Source organism: Bos taurus, chromosome 8, assembly GCF_002263795.3.
Source record: "Bos taurus isolate L1 Dominette 01449 registration number 42190680 breed Hereford chromosome 8, ARS-UCD2.0, whole genome shotgun sequence".
In the NCBI taxonomy this organism is placed as follows: Eukaryota; Metazoa; Chordata; class Mammalia; order Artiodactyla; family Bovidae; genus Bos; species Bos taurus.
In genome coordinates this window covers 49,067,920-49,084,566 of record NC_037335.1, presented here as the reverse complement: position 1 = coordinate 49,084,566, position 16,647 = coordinate 49,067,920, and the positions used below count along the sequence as shown (strand labels likewise).

Genomic DNA, 16,647 nt, shown 5'->3' with positions numbered 1-16,647 from the left:
GGGAACTTCCAGTTTGGGACTTCTTAACTAAATATAATCAAAGACAGGGAATATTAATCTGAGATCCATGCCTCCTCAAGGGAAGATACCATTGTTGAATGGGTTCAGTTTAATTTGGGCAACTTAAAAAAATAGAACAATTTTATCTTGCAGTTTCTTTCAGGAAACTATCACTCCTACCCAAAAGAAAACACACTGGCCTAAGAGGTACCATGATTTGTGGAGCTTATATAGCTTCACATAGCGACCAGACTGATGTACAAAAGAACACTGGGATGATGTATGTGTTTAAAGTATTTGCAACTGATTTGATGGGGAAAGGAAAAAGGACACATGAAGTAGTAAGGGAAGAGGCAGCGATTTTTGTAGTAGATGGATTCTAAAGGAGCTCATATGGGATCTGAACAAAGATCTATGGGAGTGAGTCGTCAGGGAGAGGATTTAACTGAGGCAGAGTAGGAAAGAACAGGAGGAATAAATCAGTTTAGGAAAAGGTGTGAGTAAAGACACACTAATGAAGGCAAAAAACCTAGATTGAGTGTGAAATTTCTTGATTACTTTTGTTTGAATTAATATAATTAAAGCAGTACCTGAATAGTAAGAAACTGACTTTTTTACCTATTTAGGGATTGAAAGAATCTCTGCACCCAGTTGGGAAATGAGAGGTTGTAATATACTGCCCTTCTTTATATCAGACCCTGCTGCCTCTATACATTTTTCCCTCTGCGCAAGAGGACTGAGGATATGTTTATAATGTTTGCTCTTCAACAGCAAAACACAGTGCTTATTCACCCTTCAGTAGGTTCTTCATGAGACTGCACAGCCCATAAAATCAACAGAGATCCAAGAAGATACTCACTGTTTTAGATCTTGAGTTTCCCTGGAACTTTTGGCAACCCAGTCACCAAAACAGTGAAATGTAGTGGTGAAGAGCGAAGATTCTACCACCAGCTAGGCTCTGTTTAAAAACATAGTTCAGCCACTTTCAGCTACTGAGCTTGAGCAAATCTCAACCTTCTTTTTTGCTTTAGTTTCCTCATCTGTAAAATAGAAAATGTATCTGTCTCATAAAGCTATTGAAAATTAAATGAGTTAATATGTGTAAAGCAATTAGAACATTACCTGATATAAGGTAAACACTCCAATGATAGCAACTATTAAAATATAATATTTCTATTCTAGGAGATCATGCATGTGCTTTGTATATGGCTCTCATCATTCCAAAAAGTAGGCAGCAGATATAATTCTAATATACAGTAGTTGAGTCCAATGTGCTGGAGTTTGAGCTGATGAAGACACAGCTTATGAGGAACTCTAGTCTATTTTATATGGTTATTACCATTGAATTTATGAATATATTTAGCCCACTAATTCGGAGAAGGCAATGGCACCCCACTCCAGTACTCTTGCCTGGAAAATCCCATGGATGGAGGAGCCTGGTGGGCCGCAGTCCATGGGGTCGCTAAGAGTCGGACAAGACTCAGCAATTTCACTTTCACTTTTCTGTTTCATGCATTGGAGAAGGCAGTGGCAACCCATTCCAGTGTTCTTGCCTGGAGAATCCCAGGGATGGGGGAGCCTCGTAGGCTGCCGTCTATGGGGTCGCACAGAGTCGGACACGACTGACGCGACTTAGCAGCAGCAGCAGCAGCAGCCCACTAATTGAATTCACTTTGACTTGCAGGAGGATGTTGACAAAGCAGTGAAGGCTGCAAGACAAGCTTTTCAGATTGGCTCTCCATGGCGTACTATGGATGCTTCAGAGAGAGGACGGCTGTTAAACAAGTTGGCTGACTTAATTGAAAGAGATCATCTGCTCCTGGCGGTGAGTATTAACTGAACTGGGCAGAACTCAAAATCTCTAGAAAGCATTCATAGTTCAGATTGGTAAGTTGTTTTGTGGTTAGTGGTCACTACATACTCTCTAAACAACAATAACAACAATATCCTTTCTAGAAACAAAAGAAAAAACTTCTATCAGCTCTTGTATATGAACCATATCACTGAGCTTATTTTCAGACAGTAAGTACTCTGCACTCGGGTTCTAGATGATGTTAATATCTACTCCCAAAATAGACTTTGCAATCTAAACTTTGGCAGATGCTGAGTTAAAACAGATTAAACAAATTTCTTTCCTTAACTGTAGAATTTCTGAGTCTTTAACAAGGTCATCTGCAGCATGAAGATTCTAGAATAATAGACTAGCTTTCTTGAATTTACTTGACTACTGAACTCTGAGTGAAAAAAATCTCATGGAGTTTCTTTAAGGTGTCCAGAATATTTCTTTAAAATGACTCATTTCTCCAGTCTTAGCCCACCAAAACAGTTAATAAGTGGCCACTTTTTCCCTTCCTGAAATGAACTGATACACATTCACAATGGTCTTGATTAAATTATATTCTTTTTGTAGCTGAGAGAGTAATAAAGAAAAATCCATTCATGTGTTTATAAAAATGTTATTTTTATGTATACTCCTTTTAAAAAAACATTTCAGCAGTTATATGGATCAGCACATAAAATGGGTAGAGGGAGTGTTTCCTTGTTTTCTCCTTGAGAAGCCAATTTAACACAAAGCAACAGCAACAGAAGATTTCAGAGTAAGCTTTTATTAGTTTTAGAACCTTAACTTGCAGTAACAAGAAGGCTTTCTTTTTTAAATGAATATTGTTAGTTATAGTTAATCAAAGTGTTGTTTATTATCCAAAGATTCAGCATAAAATATGCAAAAGTATGGAATTAGAAGTTATACACAATATAACATTAACTGAAAATGTCCTACAGGAAGAAAGCAGAACATGTTAAAACTTGGCTTCCTTAATTCATTTAATCTGTGAATTACAGAGACAGAATATTGTACAACAGACAAGGAACTGATTTAAGTGTTTGTCACCTGTACATTCTTGCCTCAGCAGAACATCAGGCCCCAAAGTCTTGGAAGTTCTGCTTAAGAAAAGGAGGAAAATAAGAGTCATCCTAAAACCATTAGGGCACTGGACTAAAAAATGTTGAACTTTACAGCCTAACCATTCAAATAATTATGGTATTAGTAACAAAACTCAGAGTTTCACAATTCAATATTTTGTTGCAGAAAACTCATGGATTAAAAAAAATTTAGAGGTTACTTAAGTTTGTGTGAATTGTGTGAGAATATCCACATGGAATGTAAAAATTAAAAATGATTATTGAGGCATTATTAATGGTCACTGGCAGTAAATAGACACCCACTGTTGTATCATGCAACAAGTAAAATCTTGTTGGAACCCTGATCTGACTAAAGAGACTAAGCACCACTCTCACAAGCTGTGCATATATCAAATTGTGACCAATTCCTGGAAAGTTGGTTCACTAGGGGTGCTCAGAATGAGACAGAAGGGCACTAAAGTTTAGAAACCAGAATCTCAATACCTTTTCTACTCAGATCTTATGTCCTTAAGCAAGTCATTTTAACTCTTTTTTTTAATCTCCTTTTTACAAAGAGGAAGTTATACAAGATTGCTCACAGGATTTCTTCCAGTGTTTTCAAAATTCCCTAGCACATGACTATTCAAAATATTCAGTTCATTTCAGTCACTCAGTCATGTCCAACTCTTTGCAACCCCATGGACTGCAGCATGCCAGGCTTCCCTGTCCATCACCATCTCCCAGAGCTTGCTCAAACTCATGTCCATCAAGTCAGTGATGCCATCCAACCATCTCATCCTATGTCGTTCCCTTCTCCTCCTGCCTTCAATCTTTCCCAGCATCAGGGTCTTTTCAAAAGAGTCAATTCTTCACATCAGGCGGCCAAAGTATTGGAGTTTCAGCTTCAGCATCAGTCCTTCCAATGAATATCCAGGACTGATTTCTTTTAAGATTGACTGGTTTGATCTCCTTGCAGTTCAAAGGAGTCTCAAGAGTCTTCTCCAACACCACAGTTCAAAAGCATCAATTCTTTGGTGCCCAGCCTTCTTTATGGTCCAACTCTCACATCCATACATGACTACTGGAAAAACCATAGCTAGATGGTCCTTTGTTGGCAAAGTAATGTCTCTGCTTTTTAAAATGCTGTCTAGGTTTGTCATAGCTTTTCTTCCAAGGAGCAAGTGTCTTTTAATTTCATGGCTGCAGTCACCATCTGAATGATTTTGGAGCCCAAGAAAATAAAGTCTGTCACTGTTTCCATTGTTTCCCCATCTGTTTGCCATGAAGTGATGAAATATTGACTATCTTTTTAATCTAAAATTTCTATGGAACTTCAGACTTGGGATGATCTCTTTTTCAGACAATGGAGGCAATGAATGGTGGAAAACTATTTTCCAATGCCTATCTGATGGATTTAGGAGGCTGCATAAAAACACTACGCTACTGTGCAGGCTGGGCTGACAAGATCCAGGGCCGTACAATACCCATGGGTAAGTAACTTTAGGAAACCACCCAGAGTGAGGGTAGGGATGAGGAGAATACTGTAGAGATGAATAATTCCTAACTCTCCCTTTTAAAGATGTCAACCAAGTAGGGGAAAATTATTTTCTTCTTGACTTTGAGACAATGCAGTCTGAACCTGGAAGTTCTGCTAAGATTCATCATATGGATTTTAAAATTGTTCCAGCATAATCATGCAGAAGATAACACTACAGATACTTTAGAAAGTATTAGAGTAAGAACATCTGTATGCCCACAATTACTGATTTAAGCAGTTGTCTCTCTAAGGAAACTTTTCAAAGCTGGCCGCTGAAATTATTTATTTGGATTTTATTCCAACAGTGACATTTACATTCTTCCTATAATGTAATTATTTAAGCCTCTTTGTATGTTCCAGTGTGAGTCAGCTCTGGCCATTCTGTGTGCCTGGTCTAACTCAGTATAGTTAGAGCAGGCTAATTAAACAAACTAATTCACATTGATTTGTTTCAAATAGTTTCAAAGAAAGATGAGCCTGTGTTTATAGCTTAAGAATTTGTCTGAGTGAATATGTTTGCTTTTTAGTATTTTAATACAGTATACACATAATGGGATAAGAATATGAAAAACATCAATTTGGAAAACACCAGGAGCTGAATTTAATTCATATAAACTTACTGACTATGAAAACAAAATATCCTCCAGGACTGGCCCTGATGTGCATTTCCATCTAATTGGAGCAGCCCTCAGCTTAGAAGTGAGCACCAGGAAGTGGAAAGGGGAGAGAGAGACCATGATGGGACCAAGAACTGTGGATATTTTAGAAACTTTTATTTTACCCTTTGACAAAACAGGAGAAGCCATTTAGAGTAAAAATACATCTTGACAAGGGGCCTTCTTGCTATGACAGCCAGGAAACTTTTGTGGGAACTAGAACAGAACAAATCACAAAGCATAGTGCAAACTCAGGATGAGCACATCAAGGTCACATGTGATCATTCATTGAGGCATATGTATCAATCAGATCCAGACTGAAAAGAAATGTCTTCTACTTCTGACATCTTTTTCCTAGATTAACAGAATTTGCTTTTATCATTTGGTAGGCAAAAAAAAAAAAAAAAGAGGACTTTTTAGAACAAGTCAGTGGGAAAAACTTGCCAGTCATAGAGAGCTATTTTTTAATTCTACCATGTTTTAATTTTACTATTTTTTAAATTATATTAGGTACTTTAAAAATTACTGGTAGAACTTAAGAGTCATCAGAAACAGAGCTCTGTTTCTTTCCTATTTACATATCTTTTATTTCCTTTATCATGAAAGAAAGGAAATTTTGAGAATAAGTATGAATTAGAAAGTAGTCCTCTGGGAGGATCAGAGATAGAATAAACATCATTCAGATCTTTTCCAATTGTGCACCTAACTCAGTTTTATGGTTCCTCTTACTTCAAATTACTATTTGAGGGCTCACCCTATTTTAGGATTTTCATTTTGTAAATAATCAGAAATATAAACTCTTTTTAAATTATTGTCTATATCTTCCTCTCACATCAGCCCCAAACCACCATTCTGTGACTGTCAAGCACATTTGTCCATAAATATTTGTGCATTTTATTTTCCAGATGGAAACTTTTTTACATATACAAGAAGTGAGCCTGTTGGTGTGTGTGGCCAAATCATTCCTGTAAGTTGTTCCCTTATGTAACTTTCAGTCTCAAAAGAAATGAGTTCTAATTCTATTTCATTTGGTAATGATGCTTTCTCAGGCACAAATGAATGCTTAGATATTTGCTAAATGTGCAGCAAATATAGTCATTGTTGAACTTAGGTCTCTCTGTGACTATACCCTTTGAATATGAACTAGGTAATCTAAATCCTATCTATACTCTGGTACATCTCTTGAGTGTGTTTCCATAGTACAGTATCACCAAATCTTAACCTTTGACTCTAAGGTTTGTTTTAAAAAGCTATGTTGTAAACTCTTATGATTAACATGTACATAGCAAAGCAGTCATTGTGCAAGACATCAGCCATTTTAATGAAGTATAGTATGGCCAACTGCTCTCCAACACTTCATGTATCTGCATTGGGACTTCTCAGCATGGAGAATAGTAGCAACCAGAGTGTTCAAATTCTTGAATGAAATTTCTTAACTAAATGAAAGAAACCATGCCAGAGGCATTTGAAGCACAGTATGGAATATATTTTATCTTTAGATAAAAGGCTTTGATACTCCATATTCTTCTTTGAGAAAGTACCATATTTAAGCAGAATCATGAAGATTTCCTTCTAAGTCCAACAAATAGGAGACTACCAGTGATTTTCCTTTAAATGACATATTCAAAAAGGCAAAAAAAAAAAAAAAAGCAGATGGTAAAATGCCCTGATGTTCTTAGATGAGGAAGTGGTAATGACTATCTTTTGCTCCAATGAGACTAAAATATACACATACCAACGTTTTGAATGAAATTGCTTGTTAGTTCAAAACTCCCAATAATATCCATAAAATTACACAATCCTGAATAGTAGTAATTGCTAATATTTACTGTTTGTGGTGAACCAATCATTGTGTTAAACATTTGGACCACTTTCTATGTGAGTCCTCAGGACAGCGTTCTGAAGTAAAGAGAATTGTTGTCAGCATGTGCAGATGATGAAATCACATATAGAGTGCATATAACTTGTCTGAATTCACATGGCTGCTCAGTGATTGAGCTGAGATTTGAACCAACCTGTCAGTCTCCAGACTTTAGACTTCTGCCTTTAGCAAGCTGTTTTCAGTGGAAGTAAATATTAGTAAATATTATTATTGGGTAAATAGTTGTAATTAAAGACCTATTAAGGAGTGAGGAATAGTTACACTTTTTAAACACAGATAACTTATATTTAATAGTAAGATTTGTTTTCTAAACCATGCAGTGATTTTTTTTCCTGGTAGAAAATAAACTCAAAATAATAGCACTTGATAAAATTTTATGACTTTCTCCTACTCTCTTCCTGTATCTAGTTTATTTGGAGTTTGTTTTGTTGTTGTTGTTGTTGTTTTTAGCATTTATGAGTTGCTTTGAGCAATGAACTTAATTAGGATATAACAGATGGTTAAACAAAACTACTACAATTCTTATTTAACATCTACGGGGAGCATAAAATGTAGAAGTTAGATTAGCAAATGTGGCTTTCAGTAATACAAAGAATCTATTGTTATAAATTGCTTTCTAGTGGAATTTCCCATTGCTCATGTTCCTCTGGAAGATAGGGCCTGCCCTTAGCTGCGGAAACACAGTGGTTGTCAAACCAGCAGAGCAAACCCCTCTGACTGCTCTTCACATGGGATCTTTAATAAAAGAGGTATGTTTGCAAAATCAAAATGTGTGCAAGATCTCAGGAATCCTAATTGATAGTAGGAAGACCTCATCTGGTGCTACTATAAACTACATTATCTGCCAACGGCGCCTATCCAGTGGGGACACATTACACGTGGCTATTGGCAAGGATTTCTGGCAGTCAACCCAAATGAACCTCTGCCCAAAGGGAGACAGGAAGTCAGACTCAAAAGCTTCATGTCAAACTGTCACCTATGAGCTCTTTTTTATTTCTTTTGCCCAACATTCACAAATGCAGATTCATGTTGAAATTGGTATGATTTTTTTCCAGATGTTGAAATGCAAGTTGGTTTATAACTGCTATTAATGACTTGGAAGTTCTGCATATTTATTTAAACTGGCCTATCTGAAGGTTGGAGTCCTCTGAGCTTGTTTGTGGTACTGGGCTATATTATTTCTAAACAATTCACCCGTGAGGGAATAAGTTTGTATTCTCTTTTCTATTACAGTTTCTTTTGCATTTACTTTCTTGCTCAAAAGCTGACAAAAGAACACATAAAATTTATTTTCATTGACTATCCAGGTTGTTTTATTTTTTCTTGTAAACAAGTTCTTGACCTTGTTCCTTCACATCTTACCAATATTTTAAAAATAAGAATTAGTTCTGAGAAATTTAAAATTTAGAAAATCTGGACCCATATCTTAAAAATATTCTGCACTCCAAATTAAAAGTAGGCAAAAGAAATGTAAAAATGAGACTTTTTGATGCAAATAACATGAAATTTTAATGTGCTATTTCATTTGCCACACTGTTTTATACTTGATAATTCTATAATTGGATTGGAATCAATCTGTGATGCTTGATCATGAATGCAGTGACCATTGCATTTTTAACCTAACATTTTTTCTGATTAAATAATGTGGATAGGAATTTGCAAACAAATTAGTATGCCCTGACAATGAACAGGTAAAAGCTAAAAATATTAACATCCCCTTGGCTTCTTATTTTTGCTGAATGGATAATAAAAGACATTATTTTCCTTCCATGTGAATAATTTACCAAACACTTTTACACATACTATCTTGAGTTAGTATTATGAAATTTGAGACAGCCATCACTGGGGTGAAGAACCATGAAAGTCAAATGTGGACTTTAATGCAACCCTTGAGGTTAAGTGAGCTAAGCAGTGAATAAGAAGAAGAAGAAGAAGAAGAAGAAGAAATGATAAAACCACTTAGATAAATCTTAACTTGTAGAGTAACTCCTAAGATTAGCATCAAGAGGGAGCTTTGGCTCCATACTCTCCTCTTTTTCTGTAGAATTAAATGATCAACTCTGTTCTAACTATTTTACTTGTCTTTTAGGCAGGGTTTCCTCCTGGAGTAGTGAATATTGTCCCTGGTTATGGGCCTACTGCAGGGGCAGCCATTTCTTCTCACATGGATGTAGACAAAGTGGCCTTCACAGGATCGACAGAGGTAACATCATTTACTTAGGCCAGTAGTGAAGCAGTCAGAAGCGTGTTTTATGTTACTGCCTTTAAGCCGACGTTTCCTTAAAACAAAAGTTCTTTTAATGATTTGTTCCTTATTCTAGCCTTCAAACATGTTTATAGAACATAAGCAGATGTCATTGAGATGAAACGGAATACCTATTAACAATGTGGGAGGATTGGAGTAGACTGTTTTTAGTATGTTATTACTTTGTGTGATGAGAAATATGACTGATCAGAACTTGTCATATGATTTGTAAGGTTTATGATAGAAGATATAAATTAGGCCACAGTGATGTGTATGAATGAATTGTAGCTTTAACCTGTAGATTAGGAAGATCAAAGAACAGAGCCTCACCCTTAGCTCCTTATTTGGCGCTCTCCCGTGAACATTCCGAAAAGAAGCCAGCAGCTTCGCTTCCTGGATCCTAACTTTTCTGTTTCACTGGCTCCAGCTTGGCTATCCAGAAGGTGAAAGAACAGGATCCCAGCCATAGGCGCTTCAGAGGAGAAGAGAGCTGGTAAATGCTCTCTAAATGCTCTGGGTGTTGAAAATGTTTACTTTTTAAAACTTTGTGGAGAAAGAAACAGGAAGAACATTCCAGATAGTAAGGGAAAGCTAATTTGATTATTTTATACTCCTGATTAGCCACTTCAATATAAAAATTAAGTTTACATAGAGAACTAAAGTAATAGAAAATAAAATTTTATTTTTCTTGATCCTTTTTAAGCTAGATAACTATATACTTTTTCTTGTTGTTTTATAGACATAGAGTAGAAAAAGTTGACATTCTACAAATTCCTAATTGAGATAGGAGAAAACCAATTCTTCATTCAGGAGTCTGGGGATAAAACAATTGGGAATGTTTGAGATAGAGCAATAAACTGAAAAATTATGAAGTCACAGGTTGAAATCATAGCAGAGGAGGTAAAGCGTGAAATTTCAAATTCCTCAGCCTAGTATTGTAGACCATCCTCATCAGGGCCCATGTACTGCTTATGGTCCAAGTCTGGCCCACACACTTCTCTAGCTTGTCTGAGTCAGAGGCTGCTGTTCCCAGATGCCATCTCCACAGCCTGTTGGTCTTAACTCATCCCTGAGATGATATAGCACTTTGGGAGCACTTTATCTGCCCCTCTCCCTCAAAACTTTGATATTAGAAGACCAAGAAACATCTGTGTTCAAATGCTAAGTCTATGCCTCATAGCAGTGTGTCTTCCAAAAGTTAAGTATCCTTGCTAAAGTTGAGTTTCTTTATATGTAAAATGGGAATAATAATATCTACCTTATTGAATTGTATCAAAACTGAATAAGCTAATGAGTGGTAAAACATTTAGCATCCTACGAAGTATCCACTAAATGGCATGATGACTATGTGTTCTATAGTCATTTCCATTCTCTTGTTCCTTCCCTCACTCTTTAATTTTTCACACTAGTTCAGGTGTGAGGGAAGAGGTCCCCTCTCCACATAATACTTCTTCATCACTGCCCCATCATTTTCTGATTGTTCCCTGTATTTTTTCATTCCCATAAGTTTTTGTTCATGCATGGCCACACCTCCCACAATGGGGCTCCCACCACAGGCCACCTGGACTTTCTCTGCAGTCCCAGGAGCATCCTAAATTTAAAGCTTTCCATCTGTGCTCCCATCGTCCTTGATATCTTGATATACAATTGTAACAGCACATGCTCCTTGCTTTGTTATGTATCTCTCTCCACTTTGCTGACTTTCCTCAAAGACTATCTTATCCATTCTTACCTCCAGAAACCAGTATAGTAACTACTTCTGATTGAGTATTAAAGAATTAAGTTTGACTAAGATGACTTTAGAAATCACACAGAAAAATCAGTCTTTATGGGTTGTCCTCTTTTAGCTTCAAGTTTGTGGCTTAGCAGGTAGAAATAAACTTGCCAAATGCCATGAAAGAGGCAAACTATGGATTTTATATTTTTGCAGTCCTTTATAGCAGCTATGCTCATATAAAAATGTTTCTGGCAAGGTTAGAATTTTAATGTCCCATTAGATTCATTTAAAATAGTAATCAACCCATGTTGTATGAGACGTGCTAAGTTAGAACATGTTTATGAGCTTTCGCTACTTCTGCCCCACATGGCAATGCCACAATATCATGGAATGTATCTTTTACAACAGTCTTAATAGTGCTTCCCTTCTCTTCATTGCAGTGCTTACCTTTTCTTTGAGAAAAAAATTATAAAGTTTCACTTTTTTTCCAAATGAGGAAACAAAAGTATGGGGCAAAGACTGATTCTTCCTTATTTTGACTTTACCTAGACCTTTGGCTGCAGTCCATGGGGTCGCAAAGAGTCGGACACGACTGAGCGACTGAACTGAACTGAACTGAACTTGGGAAAACTCAAGCAAACCTTTTATCTGCAAATTACACAAACAAAAGTATAACCTTTCTTTCTCACTCATACTTCTAACCATTCTTCATGCTAGTTTAACACCTGTAGCTTTTAGAAAAATACCTCTCGTTTTACTCCCTTCCCCAAGACAAAAATGACCTACTTTAATAAAGTATCTCCAGCAAATCTTTCTAAGCCAATAAAAGAAAAAAAAAAAAAACATTAAAAAGATGCAGAAAGAATTTGGAGAATTCAAAGGGAAAAAGGCATTTTTAGGAAATACAAGATTCCTAATCACCTGAAATGAAAATTCAGTGTTTGAAACTGGTCATGAGAAATATTAATATGTTGTGGAAGCAAAATAGGATATCATAGAAATTTCAAACAGGGTTTCCCCATTGCCAGTCTACTTTTAGTTTATTTTTATTATTTTAATTAACTTACCTTTATAGGTTTGATTTGGGGCATGTAAATTTTACATAAGATGAAAATATTAGCAGATTAATTAATGCTTTACTCTGTAATGCACAGTAGGGGTCAGTTCAGTAGTCACTTAAAATTCAAACACCCACTCAGCAACGTCTACCTATCATTTATTTAGTCAGGATAGAAACTTGTTATTAAAATTGATGCATTGAAAAAGAAAAGTGATCCAGAGAATAAAAAAAGCAAGATAAAATGAATCATCTTGTAAAAAAGAAAAGCAAAGATCATTTTAGTGTACTAAGACTTCAATAAGAAATAATAAAGAGGAAATAGTTGTAAAACAAGACCAGGTTTCAGAAACGAGAAAAACATAAACAACTACAGAAAATAATCTTGATGGGAAGTGATCTGCAGAGGAAAAAAAAAGAAAACTCTTTCCCTGAAGATAGGCCACTAGCATTAAAGAAGAAACAAGTACAAGATTCCAGCTAACTAAAGTAGCAGCACAGAGCACAGAGCACAGATCCAATTTCTTTCTCCAAGTTCCAATATTCAAGGTATGGAGGACAGCAGGAGAAAGAGGGAGTGAGAGAGAAACAGTTACTGCTACCAGGCAGGTGACATCTGTTTGGGAAACTGATATGTATACAAATGATATAATCCACGGGAAACTCTGACAGAGTTCCTTTGAGGGAATTTACTGGGGATCAGAGAAAGAAAGGGTCACGTTCATCTTGAGTCATCATAGAATGCTAAAGAGGAGCTAAGACACAAGCTGGACCCAGGAATGATAGGATTGGAGGCAGCCCAAGTTGGGGTGAGCATGTACTGAGACACAGAGATTTGGGGGTGGTAGATATGCCACTTTGTTTGGATATGGATAGAGTTTTCTGTATTTCTACAGAGGGAAGAAAAGTCAAAATAGATTAAGTTATGGTTGAATCATGATATATCAGATTGAACAGAAGAAAGATGAAGCTCTGGTTAAAATGAAAAACCTGTTGTGCCGTGTACAGCAAAATCATGTATATCAAATCAGTTATTACATTCAATATATCTGTTTTCATGATATATCATATGTTTATGCTTGGATGGAAGAGCCTTTGGTAGCGGAAGCTGTCAAATCTGAAAAAAAAATGCCATTTCTCCCACAAATGTCATATAAATTTAAATTGCTAAAGAATCTTGCCTTGATGGGAGCAGATTAAGCCTCCTCCTTTGTAATGCTCCATTTCAGGTTGGCAAACTGATCAAAGAAGCTGCTGGGAAAAGCAATCTGAAAAGGGTGTCCCTGGAACTCGGGGGAAAGAGTCCTTGCATTGTGTTTGCTGATGCCGACTGTGAGTAAAAGCCACTCTGCTCACTTCTCACACTTCCTCCTTTTTGGCCGGGTAGTACCATATGGTAAAGGGTTTCCTTCTAATGTCAAAGTGTAAGGCATTAACCAGAGTTCAAATACACTCTTAAAAATCTGTTAAACTGTCCTAAAGTTACAAAGCCTAGATAAGTCCAACGCAGACACAATTTCTTCCTAATTTGGAATAGTTTGCTGTTTTCTCCGGCTTCCTCATAGCTCAGTTGGTGTTTTCTCAGTTGAACTCTCAAGAAACTGTTATGCATTTAGAAGCCATAAAATACATTCTTAATTTCATACCTTAAATATTAGCATCACCTTAAGTGTGGTAAGATACCCTCAGACATGTTGCACTAAGACCAGCTGGAGAAACAGCAAGTTGTGCATTTGTCATCTCCCTTCTGTCGGGATCACACGTTCACTGAATGAAATGGCCAGAGGAAAGGACACCAACTACTTAAATAATTTCTTTCATTTTTTTTTCTAGCAGGTGTAATTGAATTTACATATATTAAATATTTAATTATGATGGGACTCCATTATATCCTAAGTTCATCCTGATTATATTATCAAGTAAAATGCCACAATTATTTCCTAATTGGGGAGTTAGCAGAAAACAAACATTCCTCTGTATCTTTAAGAGCTGCATTATTGGTTTGAGGCAGTCAACCATTTAGAGCCCACTACCTTATTATACATTCTACAGACATGACATGATTTCTCATTTTACCAAACCTTTCTGTAAAATGCTTTTGCTACAACTTAAGCATACGTGATTAGTTCACAAAATAAAGATGCTATGCTTAGTCGCTCAGTCATGTCCAACTCTTTGTAACCTCATGGACTGTAGCCCGCCAGACTCCTCTATCAGAGTTCTCCAGGCAAGAATACTGGAATGGGTTGCCATGCCCTCCTCCAGAGGATCTTCCCAACTCAGGTATCAAACCCAGGTCTCCTGCATTGCAGACAGACTCTTTACCATCTGAACAACCAGGGAAGCCCCAAATAAAGATAACAATAGCCAGTTGCTATAATGTTAAATCTCCTGCATTCATAAAATTAAAATGCAAAGAAAACTTTCTTCTGGTTGTTTAGGATCTACTAATGAAACAAACTATTTCCTCTTTTTAAGACCCTTGTAACCATTTCAAATAAACAGATAAGAATTTATAGGCATATGTGAAATAACATGGCACACTTTAGATAAATTTGGAAAAATTTTCATAGAATAGGGTTGTAAGGTGGTTGAGCAATTCTGAATATTAGTTGTTTGGGGTTTTGAGGGGGTTATGATTTTTCTTAGAAATACCACTTTTTCTATTGATCAGAGTATATAAGAATGTTTTTACATTCTTAACATAGTGGATATTTTATATTTTCTTTGTCATTAGTTAAAACCTTAGACCTGAAAGAAATATTCAGTCATTTAACTATAAATGTGACTTATAAAAGTGACTTGAAGTAAGATTTAATCATAGATTACTTTCCAAATTTTGGAATTATTCATATCAAAATTGTATTGATAACCATTATATTTCAGAATTTACTATTTTACTGTCATTTGAGTAGCAAATAAAGGATCAGAAAGGCTCAATTGTCACCTGACTGGTAAGAGGTAGAATATATTGAATCTACGTTTGACTACATGACTCATGACTTTTTTATACCACCATATCGCCTCTAAGAAAGATATATAAAAAATATATTAATTTTAGAAAATGCCTTTTCTTTAACATGAATGTCTTCTCTGCAGTGGACAATGCTGTTGAATTTGCACACCAAGGAGTATTCTATCACCAGGGCCAGTGTTGTATAGCTGCATCCCGTCTCTTTGTAGAAGAATCAATTTACGATGAGTTTGTTCGAAGGAGTGTTGAGCGGGCGAAAAAGTATGTTCTTGGAAATCCTCTGACCCCAGGAGTCAGTCAAGGCCCTCAGGTGAGTGTAAAATTGATGGAATAGCGTTCACAGGGCTTAAGAGTAAAGTATCTTCTTTAGGTCTGGTTTTAATTGAATATGATTATTTCCCATCCACATATATTCCTTGGTGATGATATTGATCAGTTTAGTGATTAAAAAAATAATGAATTGAACTCCCAATGGTAAAGAAAGTATCTTGATTTTGTGTTGCCCAGTTTTCACATCCAGAAACAGTTAAAGAGATGTTGGAAATTAAAGACGTGAGGAAAAGTAACAAATACTAAAGATTTCGTTTTCTCAGTCTGTACATCTCTGATGTCCTATATACAGTTCCTATCCACTTGGAAGTTCTTATACCATCCTATCGTTTATTTCGTCTTCAGCATCAATCCTTTTTTTCAGCTTCCATCCCACAGATATAGGCAGCCGGCATGACTAAATTATTTCCAAATTCTTTAGTCACTCTGACCTTCTAAAAATAGCATGAGTGTCCTAAAATGTCCTGAGTTCTGACTTTGTACCGAACTTCCCATTTTAGTTGTTAAAGCCCAGTTATTCCTGAGGGTCCCCATTTTCTTCTGTCGGCTTAGAACCACTGTCAGTGTCTCTCTTGTCCTAAGCCCAGCTTTCCCTCTCCCTTACACAGTTCTTTGTTCTTTGTCTGTTTTCAAGCTCCTGGACCTTAGGTGCTAAATTTACTCCTGCTCTTTGAGGTCTTGATCCAGAGCAGAATTTTTACATGATCTCATAGAGTTTACAGTGTAGAAAGCTAAGAGGCTGTCTTGTATTTTCCTCCTCATGCCAAGATATTCAACTAGGAAAATTTTAGGACTTAGGCAATACCAAATATTGAAACCTAAAAGCCCTAAAGTAACTGGTAAAAAGGATGTATACATTTTGTTAAGTCTAAGCCTGTTATGCTTTATATTTATCTTTGTGTTTAGTGAGTACATAAAAGTAGTTGCTAATTTTGATCATATTTGGTAACTTTTCATATGGATGCCAAGACATATAGTAAATTCAATTTTGACTTGGTCTCCTATTCTAAGAAAGGATGAGACTCTAAGGTTTTACCTGTGATTATTTCTTTCTCTAAATATATGTCTATGGAAAAGTAAAGCACATTTCCCATTTGAGACAAATATATCAAATAGACATAGATAAATAGATAGATAGATGATAGATATCGATGGATAGATAAATAGGTAGATAGAAACATATATATGCAAAGAGAAAAGGAAAGAAGAAGAGAGAATGAGGGAAGAGAAGATAACTTAATATTCAGTGTTGTTGGGCAATACTTCTCCCCATCGGGGGATCTGCAAGATTCAACCAGAGGCTCAAAAATTGAGCTAGGACACTTCATTATTCCTAAGAGAAGGAAGT

The 16,647-nt window shown here is 36.2% G+C and overlaps 1 protein-coding gene across 1 annotated transcript in view; it reads left to right on the top strand.

Annotated features, from left to right (window-relative positions):
• ALDH1A1 (aldehyde dehydrogenase 1 family member A1) overlaps positions 1 to 16,647 on the top strand; it is a gene marked incomplete at its 5' end in the record, with an annotated part of 53,479 nt that overhangs the window by 22,140 nt on the left and 14,692 nt on the right. The window contains 7 exon segments of the mRNA NM_174239.2: positions 1,685 to 1,825; positions 4,262 to 4,391; positions 6,000 to 6,061; positions 7,597 to 7,725; positions 9,066 to 9,179; positions 13,225 to 13,327; positions 15,095 to 15,279. Of these exon segments, the coding sequence (NP_776664.1) occupies positions 1,685 to 1,825; positions 4,262 to 4,391; positions 6,000 to 6,061; positions 7,597 to 7,725; positions 9,066 to 9,179; positions 13,225 to 13,327; positions 15,095 to 15,279 (864 nt within the window).